General features: G+C 44.1%; 1 protein-coding gene across 3 annotated transcripts in view; it reads left to right on the top strand.

Moving 5' to 3' along the window:
• The window catches only part of EPAS1 (endothelial PAS domain protein 1), a 132,184-nt gene that overhangs the window by 13,149 nt on the left and 97,511 nt on the right, over window positions 1-21,524 (top strand). Inside the window, exon 2 of one of the 3 annotated variants that reach the window (XM_082217455.1) lies at window positions 3,018-3,074. The exons of 1 other annotated variant lie outside the window; for it this stretch is intronic. In XM_082217455.1, the coding sequence (XP_082073581.1) occupies window positions 3,018-3,074 (57 nt within the window). Of the gene's footprint in view, window positions 1-3,017; window positions 3,075-7,631; window positions 7,757-21,524 lie in introns of those variants that run through there. One more of the 3 variants, XM_082217454.1, reaches the window with a different exon arrangement.

Here is a 21,524-nt window from a genome sequence, read left to right as displayed (position 1 = left end):
TCTTAACCTGAGGTACCATTGTATATGTAATAAAAACACATGCAAATTTAAATTCAGTGCCCATCAACTAACTAACTATTATGGAAAGATGTGTTCTTAATTGCTGGCATCAGCCTGATGGCTTAGAAAGGTTTTCAACCAGCATTTGAAAGTCAAAACAGAAGGTGGAGGGATACCACTAAAACTCTATTTCTTGCTGTTATCGTGAGACTTTCAACGCAGGGGGCGTGACGGAACTGGGATATGAAGGTTTGGGGTTCCGTAAGGTACCCCGGACCCAAATTCTCCAGGGCTTTGGAAATTAATAGCAATACCTTGAACCTGGCTCAGTAAGTAGGAGATCAGCCAGTACAATAATGGACCAACACAGCTGTGGCTTCTACCTGGGGATGTGGCTGTAGAGGCCATCTTGCATGGACGACGGCAATGCGCTCTACGTGGGGCTACCTTTGATAGTGACTCGGAAACTACAGCTAATCCAGAATGTGGCAGTTTCAGTGGGAAGCTTGGATTCCAGGAGGTTATCTTTTCGTCCCAAAATTGAGTAACCGAGCTGACAAATGAATCATGTGGGTGTAGCTTAAGGTATTCTAGAGCAGGCATGCTCTTGCGCCTGTCGACGCAGCTAGTAAAAGTCGCTTAGAAATTCCTTCCTAGCAAGTAAACTGGGGAGGGAAATCTCTGGTCCTCTGGATGTTGTTGGATTCCAACCTTCATCCCCCACAGCCAGCAGAACCAGTGGTGGGAGGTGTAGCTTAGCAGCATGTGAGGACGGGCACAGATCCCACATCCCTGCATTCAATTTTCATGTTAACTGTAGCAGCTGGAGCAAACCATTGATTAATAAAAAAAATACTTCCTCCCCACATTTATACCTCTTTAACAGTCACAACTTTCCCCCAAAGAACTCTGGGAACTGTAGGTTACCCCTCACAGAGCTACAGTTCCTGGCACCCGGTTTGCAGGTTTCAAAGCAACGTGCTTTAAATGTGCTGCTTGCACATTTGATCTGAGTTCACTGGTGGCTTATTATCTGCAAAGCATCTCTTGCAAGTAGTCACTTGTAGGCAGAATATCTCTTTGTTACTGCTGCTTGTACCTAGCCCACATGAGTAAATGATCTATTGTTACTACTGCCTGTGAGCAGGAAAAAGAAGCATGGCATAATAATAATAATAATAATAATAATAATAATAATAATAATAATAATAATTTTATTTATACCCCGCCCTCCCTGGCAAGAGCCGGGCTCAGGGCGGCTAACAACAGTAAAATTACAGTAAAAACATAATGGGTGGACGGGATCCAATTTAAAATACAGGTTAAAATGCAATTTAAAATGCAGCCTCATTTTAAAAGTAGCCCATGGATCAAAACCGTAAGGTGAGGGAAAACATAAGGGTCAGACTGAGTCCAAACAAAAGGCCAGGCAGAATAGCTCTGTCTTGCAGGCCCTGTGGAAAGATGTCAAGTCCCACAAGGCAGTGGCGTAGCGTGGGTTGTCAGCACCCGGGGCAAGGCAAGTAATTTGCACCCCCTAACCCATGGATTTGCGCCCCCTAACCCGTGGATTTGCGCACCCTAACCCTAACCCCCAGATGTTGCGCCCGGTGTGGCCTGCCCCCCCCACGCTACGCCACTGCCACAAGGCCCTAGTCTCTTGTGACAAAGCGTTCCACCAAGTCTGCTCCAGTAACTTGTTGGGTATAATTGGTAACTTTGACGGAGCTGGGTGTTACTTTATTTCCACCACTCCGGTGTCCGTATTAATCCCACTCACTTCCACCCACGTCCTGCAACATGGCGATATGGTGAGACAGATTTCAGAACTGGGCATGGCTTGTGCTTGCTAGTAGATTGGAAGAAGCCATTGCTTAAAACATACAGACATATTGCCAGTATGAAACCAGTGCAGGGCAATGGCATTTGCTTGAATGCTCTTCTTCCCCACAGCCACCACCCTCACACCCTCCAAGTGTCCCTATTTTCCAGGGACGTCCCTGATTTATCTGAAGGAGCATCTCCACCCCCATCGTTCTGCCTGGACACTGAGGTCCAGCGCCGAGGAACTTCTGGCGGTTCCCTCACTGTGAGAAGCCAAGGGGACCAGGCAGAGAGCCTTCTCAGTAGTGGCACCCGCCCTGTGGAACGCCCTCCCACCAGATGTCAAAGAGAACAACAACTACCAGACTTCTAGAAGACATCTGAAGGCAGCCCTGTTTAGGGAAGCTTTTAATGTTTAATAGACTATTGTATTTTAATATTCTGTTGGAAGCTGCCCAGAGTGGCTGGGGAAGCACAGGCAGATGGGCGGGGTATAAATAATAAATTATTATTATTATTATTATTATTATTATTATTATTATTATTAAGAAAAGTCATCCTGGTTTCTGATTTGATCCCGGAATGTCCCACTTTTCCTTAGGATATCCCTATTTTCCTTGGAGAAATGTTGGAGGCTATGGAGTTACCTGAGCCGTCTGAAGGCAATCCTGTTTTTTTTATGTTTAATGTTTTATTATGTTTTTATATATGTTGGAAGCTGCCCAGAGTGGCTGGGGCAACCCAGTAAGATGTGTGGGCTATAAATAGTAAAATTATCATCATGGAATGGGACATCCCTATTTTCATCAGAGAAATGTTGGGTATGCACCCTGCCTTTAAAGACTGGTACGTTACCACCTTCTTCTTTGACGATCACTCGTAGCTGAGTAAGATTGTCTTCCATAAACACAGTTTTAACAGTGAGTCCGTAAGTGACTGTGGAGGACAATTCTGAATCCACACGTCCTTCCACAGTGGGGAAAGAGGTTTCTGGGAGTTGATCATGGTGAGCGTTTGCCAAACGTGCCTTCCTCTTAGCTCGTTTCTCCCTTTCGTCCTGAGTTCGAGTGTCTTCAAAGCCCATGACACCTTTGGTAAAGGCGTTGGTACTTTATAGAAAGAGTGCTTAAGCAACATGAGATATTGGGGATACACAGGGCAGGACTAAATGGGCTTCTCCTTGCATGTTACAGGGAGCAGAACAGGTTCCTGGAATCGAGCCCAGGGGAGTTTGGGAAGTGCAGCGACAGGTAAGGAGAAGGAGCAGGAGGATTGGCACCCCTCCTCTGGGGGTTGGCGATCGTTGAGAGGTGTTTAACGGTTAGCTTGTAACTTGGGTCACATCCTCCACACCAAAAATTTAAAGTACTCTTACGCACTCATGGAGAATCCTGGGAACTGTAGCTTGGTAAGGGTGTTGGGAACTGTAGGTCTGTGACGCTGTGAGGTCATCACTCTTACCAAGCTACAGTTCTTCAGGTTCTTTGAACATTAAAGTGGTGTAAAGGTAAAGGGACCCCTGGCCATTCGGTCCAGTCGTGACCGACTCTGGGGTTGCGGCACTCATCTTGCTTTATTGGCCGAGGGAGCCGGCGTACAGCTTCCGGGTCATGTGGCCAGCATGACTAAGCTGCTTCTGGCGAACCAGAGCAGCGCATGGAAACGCTGTTTACCTTCCCGTCGGAGCGGTACCTATTTATCTACTTGCACTTTGACGTACTTTCGAACTGCTAGGTTGGCAGGAGCAGGGACCAAGCAACGGGAGCTCACCCCGTCACGGGGATTTGAACCGCGACCTTCTGATCGGCAAGTCCTAGGCTCTGTGGATTAACCCACAGCGCCACCCGCGTGGTATAAGAGTGCTTTAAATGTATGGTGTGGCTGTGATCTCACAGTTTTCTAGTAATTCTAGTATAACAGAATCTGGAACGGTTCCAACTGAGGTTTATAAGAAGAGCATGTGGAGATGCATGGTGTTGGGAAGTGGCCCACAGGTCCTCTGGAGAGGTGAGAGAAGCTGTAGTCTTCTGAGCTTCAGGGTATTTCAAAAGCGACCCATGTCAAGATAAGTATGGACACCTCTTGGGAAAGTCTCGCTTGTTTGTGCTGCAGCCAGAGCCCCAGTTTGGAACGGAAACGTTGCTGTGGAGGAGCTTACCTAACGTTGTGATTAATCCAGCCCAGGGTTACACCTGTTCTCATTAAGAGCACAAGGTCTTTGCCTGCACGCAGGCTCCAAGTCAGCCAGTTCAGTTTTTGCGAAAGCAAAAGGCCATCCAGTCGAATGAACATGAGGATTGTCACATAGAAGGACCCAATAGTACTTCATTTTTAAGTGTTCTAGAATGTACAGTTTGTGCACTTGGCGTCTCGACAAACATTTGTTGCCTGAGATAAAAGGAAGTCTGAAGGTCATATTTTTAAGAGGTTCTGAAGTAGTTTCCGTAAATGCAATTTTGTCACAGTTAAGCAAGATGGCTTGAATTTGATTGTGTTGCTGATTAGGTTAGACGTACATAATGGTCGCAGTAAGTGGCACATGTTCACTGGGCTTTTAATTTTAAATAACATGCTGCTTATTTTCACTCTTGTTTTGTATGGAAAATCACAGGCTGATCCTTGAACTATCTTACCTCCAGATAACATTATCAACAAATCTCCTAACCATGTGTATTCGCAATTAGATTACCTTCCATGTAAAAAAACCAAAAAAAAACACAAAACCTTGATGCTATCAATCCCATTCTTTTTCACAGTATTTTTAAGATCCTGGAGGTGCTCTGAAAATACTATTTTGTTTTGTATATGTTGGCTTTAAAAGAAGCAAAGCCCTCAATACAAACTCAAAATATAGCTTTCTTTAACTTTGGAAAATACGAATAAAGTACTTTCTCTTTAACATGTCGCAGCTAGTTATTAATAAGCTTTGATTTGCACAGCATTATAATTTTCTCTCTCACTTTGGTGGCATGGAAGATGCTAAAATACAGTTGGTGGACATAGTGACCGTAACAGTAGACAAACAGCAGCAAAAAGGCAGGGCAGGGAGGGGATTAAAAAAAAACTAAGGAGAGCATAACAAATATGTCAATTGATGCTATAAACAGTGTATGATGCATTATATCTATCTATGTAATCTGATTTATCATTGTCAGTATGGAATATTACAAAACTCAGCTTGGTTATATAAACGTCTACCAACACATTTAACATACATTAATTAAAGCATGGTTGAAAAATTCGAAGTCCAACGATCCCATAGTGCCCAGGTACAGTGGTACCTCGGGTTAAGAACTTAATTCATTCTGGAGGTCCGTCTGGTAACCTTACTTTGGGTTGTATGCTGCACTGGTTGCCTTTAAGTATTACGAGAACTTGTGTAGCCACCAGTTCAATTCCAAGCCCAGTTCCCACACGCTGATCTTTAAGACCCTAAACAGCTTGGGGTCCAGGCACCTAACAGAACAAACATCTCCATATCTGTCTGCCCAGATGCTAAGGTCCTCTGCTGAATCTCTTTAGGTGCCTCTGCCACTGGAGGTGAGGCAGGTTATGGTCAGGGAGATAATGGTTTTGGCCGTAGTTTGTGGAGCTTTTCCTCCAGAGTTGCCTGCCTGGCACTTTGGGATGTCAGAGAATTCTGGAGAAATCAGAAAAGGAAATGGAAGTTGTTTCAAGTTTGCATGTTCATCTGCAGTCAGAAATGGTAATCAGCCAAGATAATACAATCGGTATTCATTCATGTAGTTGTTGTTTAAAAACGGCAAACAATTCATAATAAATGACTTTGTAGCATTGTTTTTACATTTCCTTTACACCGAAACGAACATAGTACACAAATACTTACGTAACTTATGTTGAATAGCAGATAGTAAGTCAAATCACGTAGTATTTGGCAGAAACCAAAGCGCAACAGAAAAGTACTGATTGAGACCAATACTGGTGGGAATGGAAATTGTTGTGTTCTTACATCTGTACTGGCACTTATTTTGTTATGCTTTTAGGCATAACCCTTTTCATTCTTCCTGAAACTTTTCTTTTTTGGGGGATTCTAGATCAGAGTTTGCCACATTAATCAGTGTGTGTTCCGAATGTATTTATCCTGACATTTTTAGGTAAACTTCCCAGGTGATTTTAAGATCTTAAATTGTGGTCCTTTTGTAACTCCCCTGGGACCATTTGCTGAAGGTTGGGCTGGAAGAACAATTAATTAATGAACAACACTGGTGTTCACGGTATTTTAATGCAAGCCATTTGAACACACTTGGGTGCCTTCTACTTCCCATGCCTTATATGATCTCCTACCGCTGCAATTAAGGCTTTACTGTCTTCTAAATGCACTTGTAAGCTTGGGAGACTAGGAAGACCTGTAATATTTCCTAGTCCAACCTCCTCCACTGTTTTGAAACACACTTAGTGCTTAATATAGATCACAGTATGCCGGAGGCTGGGAGCGCGAAAGTACCAGGTAAGTACATGCCTTCATTCAGCATTGTGGTTCAATGGCTTGCTCACTCAACTTGTGCGCATATAGTCTCTCTCTCTTCAGTTCAGTTGGTTTTCTGAGCCATGCCAGCCACCTGGTGACACAGGCATGTGCAGGAAATTTGCTTGTCAGTCATTGTCGTCCCGTCCCATGGGCCAGTATGTTTTAAATACTTATGGACAAGGCTGGTTGCATGAACAAGTATATGCTTATGGGAACTATGCTACCTATTCATTTTGTTTATTGCAGGGGATGTAGTTTTTTGAAAAATAAATATCTGGCTGCTGGTGGAAACAAAATGGCGGTGGATTAGATTTGGTTTGTTTTTTTTAAAAATAATTTTTATTAAAGATTTTCATGAATTACAAAAGATGGTGCAATGTCTCTTTTTCCATTATATTACACACCCACCCACAAATATATATACATATATATATAAAATAGCATTATCAAGGTAAGGTAAAGGTAAAGGGACCCCTGACCATTAGGTCCAGTCGTGGCCGACTCTGGGGTTGTGGCGCTCATCTCGCTTTATTGGCCGAGGTAGCCGGCGTACAGCTTCCGGGTCATGTGGCCAGCATGACTAAGCCGCTTCTGGCAAACCAGAGCAGCACACGGAAATGCCGTTTACCTTCCCACCGGAGCAGTACCTATTTATCTACTTGCACTTTGACGTGCTTTCGAACTGCTATTTTGGCAGGAGCAGGGACCAAGCAACGGGAGCTCACCCCATCGCGGGGATTCGAACCGCCGATCTTCTGATTGGCAGGTCCTAGGCTCTGTGGTTTAACTCACAGTGCCACCTGCGTCCCATTATCAAGGTACATGGTGCTTTACAAAGAACACATTACAGGTCCCTACTCTAGTGTTTAGAGCCTAAAGCACAAAAAGGGAAATGGGAAAATGAAAGCATGGGATAGAATATATGGTTACTTCCATTACAGGTTTCATCTAACAAGGCACTCCCTATATTCTCATACCCTCCAACAGTCTCCAAAATGCCAGGAAAGCCCTTAAGCCATCATGGCTTCTCACTTTTTCATGCCGTGTCCTGAATTCCCAAGGATGTTTTCCCTTCAGTACAGTGTTACAAAGTGTTACTGGAAGTTTAGATCCGTGCGTCCCTCTACCACATTTCTTAGATCTATGCCTTCCTCCCCCCCCCCCACGCAATATGGCGCCACTTCCTGTTTTTATGAAAACAAGATCTGGGTCACTTGAATGCCTGTTAGGAAGTTTGTCATCATTTCCCCGCTCCTCAGTCTCTCATAAAAAAAGTGGTGGGTAGGGAAATGAAGGGGGGGGCAGAGCCAGTCGCGAGGGGCACTGAGGGGTCATGGGCACTGAAGAGCTGCCATTACAATCACTTGGTTCTGACTTGCTGCGTTCAGCTGTGGCGTTGGCATCCCTGCCCCAGCCTCGTTTTCATCCGAGGACTGTTGGAGGGTATGTATGCTCCGAGGTGAAGATATTGGAAGCTGCACAATCCCAGTGGAAGTTGCCATTGTTCGCTTATTCATCGTTTGCCTGGAATGGAAGCCATCCTGTGAATGTGTTTGGTGTTGTGACGTGGGGTTTGTGATTTCAGCTCTCTTGATATAACATGCTGGAGACAGTTCTCTAGTAACACTTCTTTATTAAAGCAACAAGACTAAGGTCTGGGGAGAGGAAAGCTACATTTATAGGGACAGGGGACTAGCAAGAAAGGATACATTTTGGAAGGAACAATATCAGGCAATCACAGTCCTGCCTTTTGGAGGAAACCAATAAGACAGAGGATCCAAATACAGCAGCTTAAATGAACCAATAGTAGCTGTACCCTCTGGAACCAAAAGGCAGTTACTTTACCCTAATGCAAATACAGACAATACTAATACAGATATAAAATCCTTTGACTCAATACACAACATTTGGGATTCATGGTCCACAAATTATATGCAATAGATGAGGTTTCTCCCACCGCCTCCGCCTCCAATTTGCTTTGTGCTTCCTTATCGTTAAAATGAATGGTGCGGAATAATGTAAAAGCAACCGGATTGACAGAATACTGTAAATTACGTGATTTTGCCCTGCAGTGGGCAGCAAGACTTAGAACGTAAACAGCGGAATGGAAGCAGTGCTGCCTTGGAGAAAATGCAGAGTGCCATATGCAGGCTCTGATCCAGTTTCTGTCCCAAAACAAAAGCATTCAGTATATAAAAAGAACAGAACAGAACCAATTTGCATGTCTATACATACCTTGTTAGACGGGACGCGGGTGGCGCTGTGGGTTAAACCACAGAGCCTAGGACTTGCTGATCAGAAGGTCAGCGGTTTGAATCCCCGCGACGGGGTGAGCTCCCGTTGCTTTGTCCCTGCTCCTGCCCACCTAGCCGTTCGAAAGCACGTCAAAGTGCAAGTAGATAAATAGGTACCACTCCGGCAAGTAGATAAATAGGTACCGCTCCGGCGGGAATCCATAGGTTCATTGATTCTAATAAAAAGTATATTGTCTGGACAACCATTTTCCAAAATAAGCTTTGCTACATGCCTATCACATTTAATTTATTAATTATTTTACTGTAACGCCCCTTCACGTGTTTGTATGCAAAAGGTGACCAGGGAAACACCTCAAAGAAACTAACAAACAAGTGAGCCAACTAACTCTGCATTTAGTGACAAAAAAACATGCCTTACCTTGCAAATTGGAAGTGACACTTACTTACCATGGGTGAGTAAGCAAGTGGCTGCTTACAAATGTAGCGCTAAATACTTTATGCAAGTTTGTGTGTTTTAATTAGTGAAAGAAAGAAAGAAAGAAAGAAAGAAAGAAAGAAAGAATGTTAGGATGGGCTTTCTTGGTTTGGCAGTATTAATAGGTTCCAGTTCATATTTCAGCATTTTAATTGTTATGCTACAGGAGCTTTTATCTTCATTTGTTATTATTAGCTATCTAAAGTGTTTGCAAGAGTGTTTTTGCTGTCACTAATAAACAGTGATGTTTGAATTCAAATAATCCTTTCTATTGTGCCTCAGTGTTGCCCTGAGCTGTTGCATAATGGGAAGCATTAAGTGTGCTAGAAATAAGCACAACAGCAGCTTTCCTCTTTATGTGGGCATGTACAAACCTGAAAAGGGGGGGGGGGAGAGAAATAAGCAGAAGACTCGGTGGAAATTTAATACTGGTGTGTTGTAAACTTTCATTTCCCATGCAGTTGCTAACCACAAAGAGACCCTTCTCAGAGCCTTCTCTAAATAACCAAAATGGCAGCACAAAATCCTGCTGTGCTGACGAAGCTGTTCCTATGTGTGTGTGTAAATTTATTTATTTGTTGACAGTAATGCCTTCACGTAACAGAAGAGTAGTGTTCAGCCCACATGGCTACATCCTCCTTCAGTGAATGCTCTGGTTGTCACTTTTGTGAGAGATGAATCTGCGCCAGCCATTTTCTCTGGGAGATCAAGAAAAGCTTTGACTCGTCAAGTGACTCTTCACCCTCTCATTCCTTGTGCTTGTAAAACCTCGGTGGTACATTGCCTGGTTCAGGCTTTCCATTTTTAAAACCAGTTTTAGGCTGCAAATGAGCCCCGTGCCCCCACATGCTCCTTCCTCACCCTTCTCTGTCTCTCTTTCCCTCACACACATCGTTTTGGTGAAGATAATCTGGGTTTCTTAAATACTTGTTTCCCATGACACCAATACTGGGAAGCTGTGGTTTACAGGCCCCCAACAAACCAAACAGGCCATTCTGTGAGGTAATAGCAAACCCATCGCTTCATCTTTGGTATAAAATAGTCCCTCTAAAATGGACGAATCTTTATTGAAAGCCTCCATCTTCTTTAATGAAGGAGAAATGAAAACTGTACTGTGGTACCTCGGGTCACATACACTTAGGTTACATACGCTTCAGGTTACAGACTCCGCTAACCCAGAAATAGTGCTTCAGGTTAAGAACTTTGCTTCAGGATGAGAACAGAAATCGTGCTCCAGCGGCGTGGCAGCAGCAGGAGGCCCTATTAGCTAAAGTGGTGCTTCAGGTTAAGAACAGTTTCAGGTTAAGAACGGACCTCCGGAACGAATTAAGTTCTTAACCCGAGGTACCACTGTCTTGGGTTTTAGTTTCCAGTCCTACAACTTTGCCTTGGTTTAGATTTGACGGCCTTCTTTGGATAGACTTCTCTCGTCCTGGATAAAGTTATATAACCCAAATCCCCGTTTTGGGCCGATTACTACCAATGAATAGTAATAGCAATGGCTTATAATTAGTGGGAAGGTGTGGTAAAAGTGTGAGGCGTACATTATCTGGCAATCCTCTGTGTTAATTTTTCCCGCCACCCCACCCCATTGTGTCTCCATAGGTAAGCTGCACCTGCAATTTTCAATGGGTTTTACGTCAGATCTCAATGTGACCTTTATGCTATAGCATCTATATAGAGATTGAATACCATTGGAAACAATTGGCTAGGTAAGCTTCGAGGGATTAATGTGCAATTAATGCATCTTGCGGTTGACAGATATATAGTTGTGGTAGATAATGGACATAGTTTCTTGTTGTCGTGCTGGATCTGCCAAATGCGGCGGACAATGTAGGTAAAACGATATCTTGATTCAGTTGATAAGAGTTGTACTTAACAGCAGAAGTTGCTTCTGTGAGTGGCAACTCTTGCTGATTTAATCACATTGACATTCTGAATGGATCTTGGCACTTGTGCCCTTTTATTGGGGAGTGGGAGTGGAATGGCATTGTTTCCAAAACAAGCACTGATCCAATTATTTTTCCCAAGGTGGCTTACCCAAGCAACCGGTCCAAAGAGAAAGAACACCCGTTGCTCATGTGCACTGAAATATATTTGTGTCCTATCCATCTGTATAAAGGATGGGGAACCCGTGACCCTCCCAGATGTTTTTGGATTACAGCACCCATCATCCCTGACCATTGGCTATGCTGGATGGGGTTTATGAGATCTGGGGTCCAACAATATCTGGAGGGCTATTCTGCAAAGAAAAATAAATGGTTAGTGATTTTTAAAAAAATCAAATTTTGCTATTGAAATGTATGTAAGTCAGGCAGAAATCCGTGGGAGGAATCCTACATAGTGCTATGACATAGTTGCATTGGTTGCTGAGTGGATTGACACACCTACTGAAGACTTATCAAAACTGGATTAAATAAATATGAGTTGATTATCTGGCTTTAAATGGAACCATAAGACTCTTCTAACATGTGCGGTTCCATCTTGGATTGACTTTCACTTAACCAGAGATTTGGCTGGAGGGAGGGCAATGACAGAGAGACAAATAGTGGAAAAGTCATGAAAACTTTCCCCAATAGATATTTTACAGCTGATGTCGTGATTATAACCAAACAGATTTTTAGGCATACCTTAAGTACCGTATTGGCCTGAATATAAGCCGCACCGCAAATAAGCCGCACCTTTAAAATTGGAGGGGTGGAGAAAGAAAAACAAAACAAAAAAGGGCTATTTCCTGGGGGGGGGAGCTGCGCCGCTTTGCTGGTGGCCTTCCCCCTTCCTTAGCTGGCTCAGGAGTGGTGGGAGCAGTGGGCGGCCTGCATGCGTTTGCCCTGCACTCCGGGCTGCTCTCGGGGCAGGAGGGGAGCCACGCCACTTTGCTGGCGGCCTCCCTCCCTTCCCCTGCCAGCTTGGGGGAGGCTCAGGAGTGGTGGGCGGGCGCCACGCTGCGTAAGGCCACGAATATAAGCCACACTTGTATTCTGCATGGACGGAATATGGGGGGAAAAAGTGCGGCTTATATTCGAGCCAATACAGTATTACCCTGTATTCTTCAAAGTTCGTTATGTTGATGCAAATCACTGGGATTTTTGGGTGGGAGGATGGGCCATCTTGCTGGACTAATACCAAACCTGGAATGTCTTTGTTCTTCTTTGCTTCAGCTTAGATCAAAGAAAATCCTAACATTTATACAAGGATTTCATGAAGATACTTTTATTTTTTTTAAGTAACACCTAGGAGGCAGGCTATAATTTTATGCTTGCAGCACCCTGCCCCGTTCATATTCATCTTGAGTTTTGTTTGTTTGTTTTAAATCAATTACTGCATTTTAAAATATATATTTTTGCCAAGTTGCTCAGAGCAGTTAGAATGGCTTCTCTCCCCACTTTTATACTTAAAGCTATCTTGCGATGCAGGGTAGAGGGGGAAGAGAGAAAGAGTGAGCTACTGGCCAAAAGTTGCTCAGTGAACTTCACGGTTGAGTAGGAATTTGAAACCAGAGCTAGACCCACATTGCAGCACCTTCTGTTTGCAAGGCAGGGCTTTGCTAGAATTTTTTGCAAACACAATTGCTGCTCATCGGATACCATGTATGGAATTCCACGCTGTAAGTTCCTTGTTGATAACCCAAGTCCATGTTGCATGCCACTGGGAAGCATAATGAAAAGTGAGAAGATCTACATGGCGTTTGAAAAGTCTTCTTTAAAACCTAGGTCTGTGCATGAGCACATGTACACATGTTCAGGCAGTTGGGCACAGACAATGGACGTACCACCCTCCCCAGCCTTTCTGAACTACCCTAGCTCTATATTGGAGAAACAGATAAACATTAGGCTTGAGAGAACCATCTTAGTTTTCTTTACTAGAATTCTAAGACCCACCAGCTGGATGCTCGTACAGAAGGCATAAATTTAGATTTTGATGAATGGAGATCACACAAAAATAAATTTCTGGTTATCCCAAACTATGCTTAATTCAGCAGTATAATTTAGGGTGGTAGTGAAGAGTTATATATCCCAATTGATTTCCATGGGTATATGGGTTTTTCAGAATGTTTCTGACCTCAGCACTGACCAAACCCAAAAGTTCAGGAAGGTTGACACCTCATGTGCCTTTAGACTTTAAACATTATGTGTTCATATGCCTCAAAGCAGGTCATTGACTTCTGAACTTAATTCAAATAGAATAGAATAGAAAATTCTGGAATAATAATAATACTTCTTGTCTAATAACACACACCTCCCTTTTTATTACCATGCCATAAAATATATTTTAAGAGGAACTGAAACATCTTGTTCTAATAACAAAAAAAAACCTCTCTACTATATACCAGCCTTTCAAGTGACCCTCCATGTTGCTTGTGATAATAACCTTTTATTGATGGAAATACCAATTTACTGTCAGTAACTGATTTATAATGCTACTGGTCATTCTAAGATGGTTTCCTACAGCATCTTTTGCCAAGTTGTCAATAACAAGGAAATTACTGGTAATGGGATGTTTCAGAGTAAAATTATGGCAACAGAGTTTTTGGATACGGCATTTTGAATTTGGAGATGTTTGAGGTTTTCTTGATACGTTGACTGCAGTGCTGATTAGATCAGCATTAAGGATCAGCATTAAGAATCATAGAATAGAATCATAGAGTTGGAAGAGACCACAAGGGCCATCGAGTCCAACCCCCTACCAAGCAGGAAACACCATCAGAGCACTCCTGACATATGGTTGTCAAGCCTCTGCTTAAAGACCTCCAAAGTAGGAGACTCCACCACACTCCTTGGCAGCAAATTCCACTGTCGAACAGCTCTTACTGTCAGGAAGTTCTTCCTAATGTTTAGGTGGAATCTTCTTTCTTGTAGTTTGGATCCATTGCTCCGTGTCCGCTTCTCTGGAGCAGCAGAAAACAACAGGAGTCATATCTGTTGCACCTTTTCTTTTCTTTGTGTCTACATTGTTAGCTTAATTTCCCCTCCCCCCCCAAAAAATGGTTGTAAACATGCACTCCATGGAGAAAGTAGCATGTCAGAATATGCTTCCATGGCCCAACATTAGTTAGTATTTTAAATCTGCTCAATGCAGATTTGGTGAGTCCAGTACTATTATGACAACAGCATGCTATGAACAACCTCGTCTTCCATTCCATCAGTTACACATACTGGATTTTAAAAAAAAGTAATTGGAAGTGCACTGTGAATGTGAGGAAGATTATAATTCTAAACACCACACCAGTAATTGTCTCTTTCTTAAGAAATGGGAGTCAGCATGGTCACTGGAGAGAAGCAAGTTTAATTCTCAGTTCAGCCATGAACTGATTGCCCAGTTATAACCGTTGTCACCACATTTTCCATAAACACATTGGTCTCAGAGTGACTCTCAGAAAATAAAGTAATGTAACAACACATGTTAATGTTAAAAAAGAGCCATAAAGCATAGTAGCGGCAATGCATTGCAATACTGTATAGCATTGTTGAACTATCCCTTAACATTTAATTTTAAAGCACATCAAAAGTTTAAATAAGCATAAAACACAAAAAGCATAAAGTAGACCAATTAATAATGTCACTACAGTTAACACCAACACTGTATGCGTATTAAGCAGCGGTTCATATTAAGTGGGAGAAGAGGGAGATTTATAACAGCCAACAAAATCTAACTACCGTTTGCAAGAACCTCAAGGCAGACTGACCATGCTATATCCACACATGCAGAGTTAAAATGTTGGCACTAGACGTCCCATGCTTGCCTCAGAGGAAACCGCTCTCTTTCTTGTGTCTCAGCTCTAGCCCGGTCTCTGTTGTTCTTTTTTTAAAAGTACAGTCATACCTCGTGTTGCGTTCCGCTCTTGTTACGGACTTTCAGCTTACGAATGCGGCAAACCTGGAAGTGTTTACTTCTGGATTTGCCGCATACGCAGAAGTGATCTGAGCGCTTTGTGCACGTGTAGAAGCACTCAATCGCGTCGCGCACATGCGCCAAAGAGGCGCTCTAGTAGAGGAATTTTTGGGGTGCAGATGGCACCCTGAAACGGATTAAGTCCGCAACTAGAGGTACCACTGTATTCTGACACAGTTAAAGTTAGCTCTGATGAAACCAGGGATTTTTTTAAAGCCAAAACTCAGTCCTGGCACCTCTCAGATGGGCGCCATTGCCATTATAAGAAAACAAGGGAGGTGTTCATGGTGAGTTCCAGCACTTCTTTTTCTAGAAAAATAGCCCTGGATGAAGCCCTGTTGAAACAAATGGCATCATTTTTGTGAGCATGTGGCTAATTAATCGTACAATCCTACAAACCGCTACTCAGAAATATATCATGCTGAATGCCAGTGGGCTTACTCCTGGGAGAGATTTGGTCCAAGACTTGCAGCCCAAATCCAACTGCTGGTTAGATTTACATAGAAGTAGGCTGCACTGATTTCAATAAAAACTTCCTTTCTGGTGTGTAAAACGGCAGTCCTACCCATTATAGATGGACCCAGAGGCAAAGCTTCTGGGCCGAACAGAGGCTTTTTCTTCTTACCAAAACTTCTAAATAGTATCTTGCACACCTACCCACCCACCAACAATAACCCTACTTAAACGGAATTAAGAACATAAGAAAAGCCCTTCTGTGTAAGACCAAGGCCTATCTAGTCAACCACCTGTAAATATTTTGAGGTATTTGGAAATGGTACTTTTTTAAATAAATCAAAATCTATCCATCACTATTCCCCTCCCCACCCTATGCCATGGTATAATGCAGGCATGTCCAAAGTCCGTTTAGGGGTCCGTTTCGATTTAATCCGGCCCCTGTGGCAGTATATGTCCTGGGGTAAAATCCTTTAAAAAAGCTCATTGGGGTAAAATTGGGGTAAAGCATTGGGGTAAAATTGGGGGGGGGGGGAGCTCAACAACTTCAATCCTAAAAAACTTTGGTCGGCCCTCACACATGTTCACTTCATCAAATCTGGCCCTCTTTGGAAAATGTTTGGGGACCCCCTGGTAGAATGTATTTAGGTGTATGTTTTTAAATGGAAGTTGCTTGGAGACCATTTAGGTAACACGTGACTAATAAGGTTACAACCACTGCCATTACTAATATCCTGTGTGGATCAACAGAGCCAAGTCTAGTCCAGGAGCAATATCTTTTGGTCTCCAAACCGCTGACCTGAAAGAATAAAAAGAAGTGGTGTGATTATGCTGTCTCCTTGAAAATGGGGTGCGGAAGTGTTCCAACTTGGGAAGTGGGATACCGCCTTCCCCCTTCCTCCCTTCTGGATGCGGTCATCCCAGAAAAGCTTGTTGCTGACCGGTAAACCTCTGAAAGATTATGTATTTGCGCAAGGGGACATGTCTTCAACCCCGTCCCATATGGTGTTATTTTTGCAAGGTGGTGTCAAGGAAGCTAATACACTAGCTGGGTTCACTTTGGGTGAAGTTTTGGGACAGCGGAAGGCAAAGTCACAGGGAAAGTGGGAATTCACTGCAAAGAAAGAAATAAAGTTTTTGCTCTGGCACTTATGATAGCTGAGGGCTGGAGAAGAAACAATTAGCAAAGCAGTTGCTGGAGCAATTGTTGTTGTCATTTCTAACAAATACTAAATGAGCACCCACCCTCTCTCCTGCCCCTCCCACCCACCCACGCAAAAAAAAAAAGAGAGCTGTTGGCAAAGAGAGGGAGGGAGACCTGAGTTTAATCTGATTTCCGTCAGGTACGCAACGTTCTGGAGTACAGCCCACTGGCAAAAACATGTGTAGCACCAGGAATGTTTTCTGGTTGGTTTGGCGCCAGCAACCGAGGTCTGCTTGTTAGCTGGAGTTCACACAGGCTGCTTGCCAGGCCTGCGCAGAATACTGTCTCCTCTGACTTCCTGTGGTCTTGCATAATGTTTCCTCGCTGCTGGTTATAGCTGTGTGCGTTAGGTCCAGCTGCTCCGCTCTCCAACGTCATACATTTCAGAGGCGTGGTGGTGTTGCAAACTTTGGCCCAAGTGCGTGTCCTTACCTGAGGTGCTTACCTGAGGGTCACCTGGGGAGACTGCTTGCCAGTGGCATGGCTCGTGCTGATGGTTGCAGTTTGAAGCTCTGAGTCAGAAGTTGGGAAATGTGTAGGATGTGCTTTGGGCCGTAGAAGTGTGCATTGAAGCCCAAGGCAAAGTTGAAGGAACCAGACTGAATCAACCAGAAAAAGGTATTTGGTAGACAAGACTTGGGACGCGGGTGGCGCTGTGGGTTAAACCACAGAGCCTAGGACTTGCCGATCAGAAGGTCGGCAATTCGAATCCCCGCGATGGGGTGAGCTCCCATTGCTCAGTCCCTGCTCCTGCCAACCTAGCAGTTCGAAAGCACGTCAAAGTGCAAGTAGATAAATAGGTACTGCTCTGGCGGGAAGGTAAACGCTGTTTCCATGTGCTGCTCTGGTTTGCCAGAAGCGGCTTAGTCATGCTGACCACATGACCCGGAAGCTGTACGCCAGCTCCCTCGGCCAATAAAGCGAGATGAGCACCGCAACCCTAGAGCCAGCCACAACTGGACCTAATGGTCAGGGGTCCCTTTACCTTTAGACAAGACTTAGATGGCTTTAATTCTGTTTTGCTGTAGTTATGTCCTCGGCACATACATATATACATAGCTAAGCAAATACAGTGGTACCTCAAGTTTTCGAGCATCTCGGAAGGCAAATGTTTCGGTTTTGGAACACCGAAGACCTTCTGAAGTGAATGCTTCCGTTTTCGAACGCGCCTCAGAGGTCGAATGGCTTCCGAGGTGCGTTGCTCAGTTTTCTCAATTGAATTTGCTGACCGCCCATTGCGCCTCGGTTGTCGAACGTTTTGGAAGTCGAAGGGTTTTCTGGAACGGATTACATTCGACAACTGAGGTACCACTGTATTTTGCTCTCACGTGTGGAAATCCAACAGTGCTTTTAGACAAGCAGCAAAACAGACTAGCCTGTCATTCTCTCCCAAGTGAAGGATTCCACCATAAGAGTATAAGAAGAGCCTGCTGAATCAAGCCAATGGTCCATTAGCCCAGCATCCTGTTCTCACAGTGGCCTGTGGGAAGCCTGCAATCGGGATTCGGACACAAGAGCACTCTTCTCTCCTGTGGTTTCCAGCAACTGGCCTTCAGAAGTATTGTTGCCTTCAGCGTTCAAAATTCACCAGGCGCACTTTGCCTCTGGGTATCGGCCACTTGCGACCAAGTGAAGATGCCCAGGTGCTAGGATGTCGCCTGAGGTCTCCCCCATCTGGAGGTGCAGGCCTGGGCAGCACTGGATCTTGATTGTTTTCAAACACTAGCAACACATCCTGTAGAATTCTATCCATTGTATTTTATCTGCGCAATCAGATAAACCAAAAAGTTTAGGAACCAAAAAGTCATATTCAAAAAGACGACTTTTGAGCTGCCTGGTCCCCAAATATCAACTAGGCAGTCCAATTTGGCAACTGTAACCCTGATTTAAGGAGCCATTTGGTGCCTAACTTGTATATATCTGAATTTCTAACACTGGCTACCTCCAGATGTGAGGAGGAGCATAGCCATCCTGGTTTATAGCCATTGATAGCACTCCCCATTGTGAATTTGTCTAATCCTCTTAAAGCCATCCAAGTTTATGAGGAATGGCTAAGGGAGCTGGGCATGTTTAGCCTGGAGAAGAGGAGGTTAAGGGGGGATATGATAGCCATGTTCAAATATATAAAAGGTTGTCACATAGAGGAGGGAGAAAGGTTGTTTTCTGCTGCTCCGGAGAAGCGGACACGGAGCAATGGATCCAAACTACAAGAAAGAAGATTCCACCTAAACATTAGGAAGAACTTCCTGACAGTAAGAGCTGTTCGACAGTGGAATTTGCTGCCAAGGAGTGTGGTGGAGTCTCCTACTTTGGAGGTCTTTAAGCAGAGGCTTGACAACCATATGTCAGGAGTGCTCTGATGGTGTTTCCTGCTTGGCAGGGGGTTGGACTCGATGGCCCTTGTGGTCTCTTCCAACTCTATGATTCTATGATTCTATCCATTGTATTTTATCTGCGCAATCAGATAAACCAAAAAGTTAGGAACCAAAAAGTCATATTGAAAAATACCACTTTTGAGCTGCCTGGTCCCCAAATATCAACTAGGCAGTCCAATTTGGCAACTGTAACCCTGATTTAAGGAGCCATTTGGTGCCTAACTTGTATATATCTGAATTTCTAACACTGGCTGCCTCCAGATGTGAGGAGGAGCATAGCCATCATGGTTTATAGCCATTGATAGCACTCCCCATTGTGAATTTGGCTAATCCTCTTAAAGCCATCCAAGTTAGTGACCATCACTACCTCCTGTGGGAACAAATGCCATTGTTTAACTAAGTGCTTCGCAAAAAGATACAGTCATACCTCGGGTTACAGACGCTTCAGGTTTTGTTTTTTCAGGTTACAGATGCTCCAAAACCCAAAAGTACCGGAATGGGTTACTTCCGGGTTTTGGAGGTCACGCGCGCAGACACGCCACTGCGGTTGCAAACGTGCATCCCACACGGATCGTGTTCGCAACCTGAGTGTCCACTGTACTTTCTTTTTTCTGTCCTGAATCTTCTGACTTTTGTTTTTTCCATTAGATTTATTTTTGATTTCATAGAATCATAGAGTTGGAAGAGACCACAAGGGCCATCGAGTCCAACCCCCTGCCAAGCAGGAAACACCATCAGAGCACTCCTGACATATGGTTGTCAAGCCTCTGCTTAAAGACCTCCAAAGTAGGAGACCCCACCACACTCCTTGGCAGCAACTTCCACTGTTGAACAGCTCTTACTGTCAGGAAGTTCTTCCTAATGATTTATATTTCGAGTTAACTGAAATCAGGATTGATTTAGTTATTCTTATATTTAAAGGGTAACTTAGATTTATAGCATCATCTGCCTGCTTCCTCAAAAGTAAGCAAGTTCAGTGTGGTTTGTTGCCAAGTAAATATGCACGGAATTAAGTTTTGTTTTTGCTGTGTTTCTATTGATTTAATGATGGTGGCTTGGTTTTTATGGTTTCTGTAAACCTGCTTTGACGCCACCGTCGAATAAAAAGATGGCCTGTATGTTTTAAAAAATACCAACGAAGCATTATTTTCTCTCTTCCCCACACAAACACACCTCTTAGGCTCATTAAATCACAAAGTTCCTGGTTACCTGGGAAAGAGCCAGCTTGGAAAAACCATGGATGAAGAGGCTGTGGTGCAAATAAGGGCTTGGAGGGTTGTGGAATCTACAGAGCACCTAATATAGCACTACTCAAATGTAAACAATTGGCTTTGGGCACCTAAGCCGGATAGGTAGGAACTAGAGGCTCTGTTGTGAAGGTCAGCTCTTGAAGTGGCAGCCTGTTATATCCAAACATAGACAGAAACCTCCTCCTTGATCTCAGGAACAATCACTCAAAATTTGGTGACAATATCTTAGGTAAAGATACCCCTGACCGTTAGGTCCAGTCGCGGATGACTCTGGGCTTGCGGCGCTCATCTTACTGTATAGGATGAGGAGCCGGCGTTTGTCCGCGGACAGTTTTTCTGGGTCATGTGGCCAGCATGACTAGTGGCGAAACCAGAGCAGCACACAGAAACGCCGTTTACCTTCCCGCTGGAGTGGTACCTATTTATCTACTTGTACTTTGACGTGCTTTCAAACTGCTAGGTGGGCAGGATCTGGGACTGAACAACGGGAGCTCACCCTGTTGCGGGGATTCGAACCGCCAACCTTCTGATTGGCAAGCCTTAGGCTTTGTGGTTTAGACCAGATTGATCTCAGGAACAATCACGCAAAATTTGGTGACAATATCTTAAGAGGTGTGCAAATACAGCATGAGCAAGCACTTTCCCAAAACATATAATGGAGTGTATTGCTGTTGTTTGTTTGTTTTAAACTGGGAACCTATGCTGAAGAGTGGCTCATAAGTTCTCTAAACAAATACTGTACAGTTGTACCTTGAAAGCTGAACGCCTTGGCCCCTGAGCAAATCGGCTCCCAAATGATCGAAACCTGGAAGTGAGTGTTCCGGTTTTCAAACAATTTTTGGAAGCTGGATGTCTGGCACAGCTTCTGCGGCTTATGATTGGCTGCAGCCATTATGGGGAACAAAGGAAGTGGATCTGTGCAAGACAGCAAAGGGGTGGCGCCCATTCCCCAACTATTGGTTAGTTAGAAGGACTAAGGCAGAGTTGAGAGCAGAGAGTTTGAGAGCAGCAAACTGGGAACCCAGAGAGAGCGACGTTTGACCCAAGCTAGGGGGGAAGCAAAGCCCTCTCGGGGGTATTAATGCTGTGAACCCCTCCATCATAGTTTCAGGTTGTATATGTGTGTGAATAAACCATATATTTGCTGTGCCTCATTCCAAAAGGAAACCCGAGCCCTGGATGGAACCCTTAGACTCTTGCACCGCTCTGAGATTGGCATATTGTGCAACAGTATGTTCATACTCAGGGACATGGGTGGCGCTGTGGGTTAAACCACAGAGCCTAGGACTTGCCAGTCAGAAGGTTGG

This window comes from Podarcis vaucheri (assembly GCF_965113315.1).
Source record: "Podarcis vaucheri genome assembly, chromosome: 3".
In the NCBI taxonomy this organism is placed as follows: domain Eukaryota; kingdom Metazoa; phylum Chordata; class Lepidosauria; order Squamata; family Lacertidae; genus Podarcis; species Podarcis vaucheri.
This window is presented reverse-complemented; position numbering and strand designations above follow the sequence as displayed.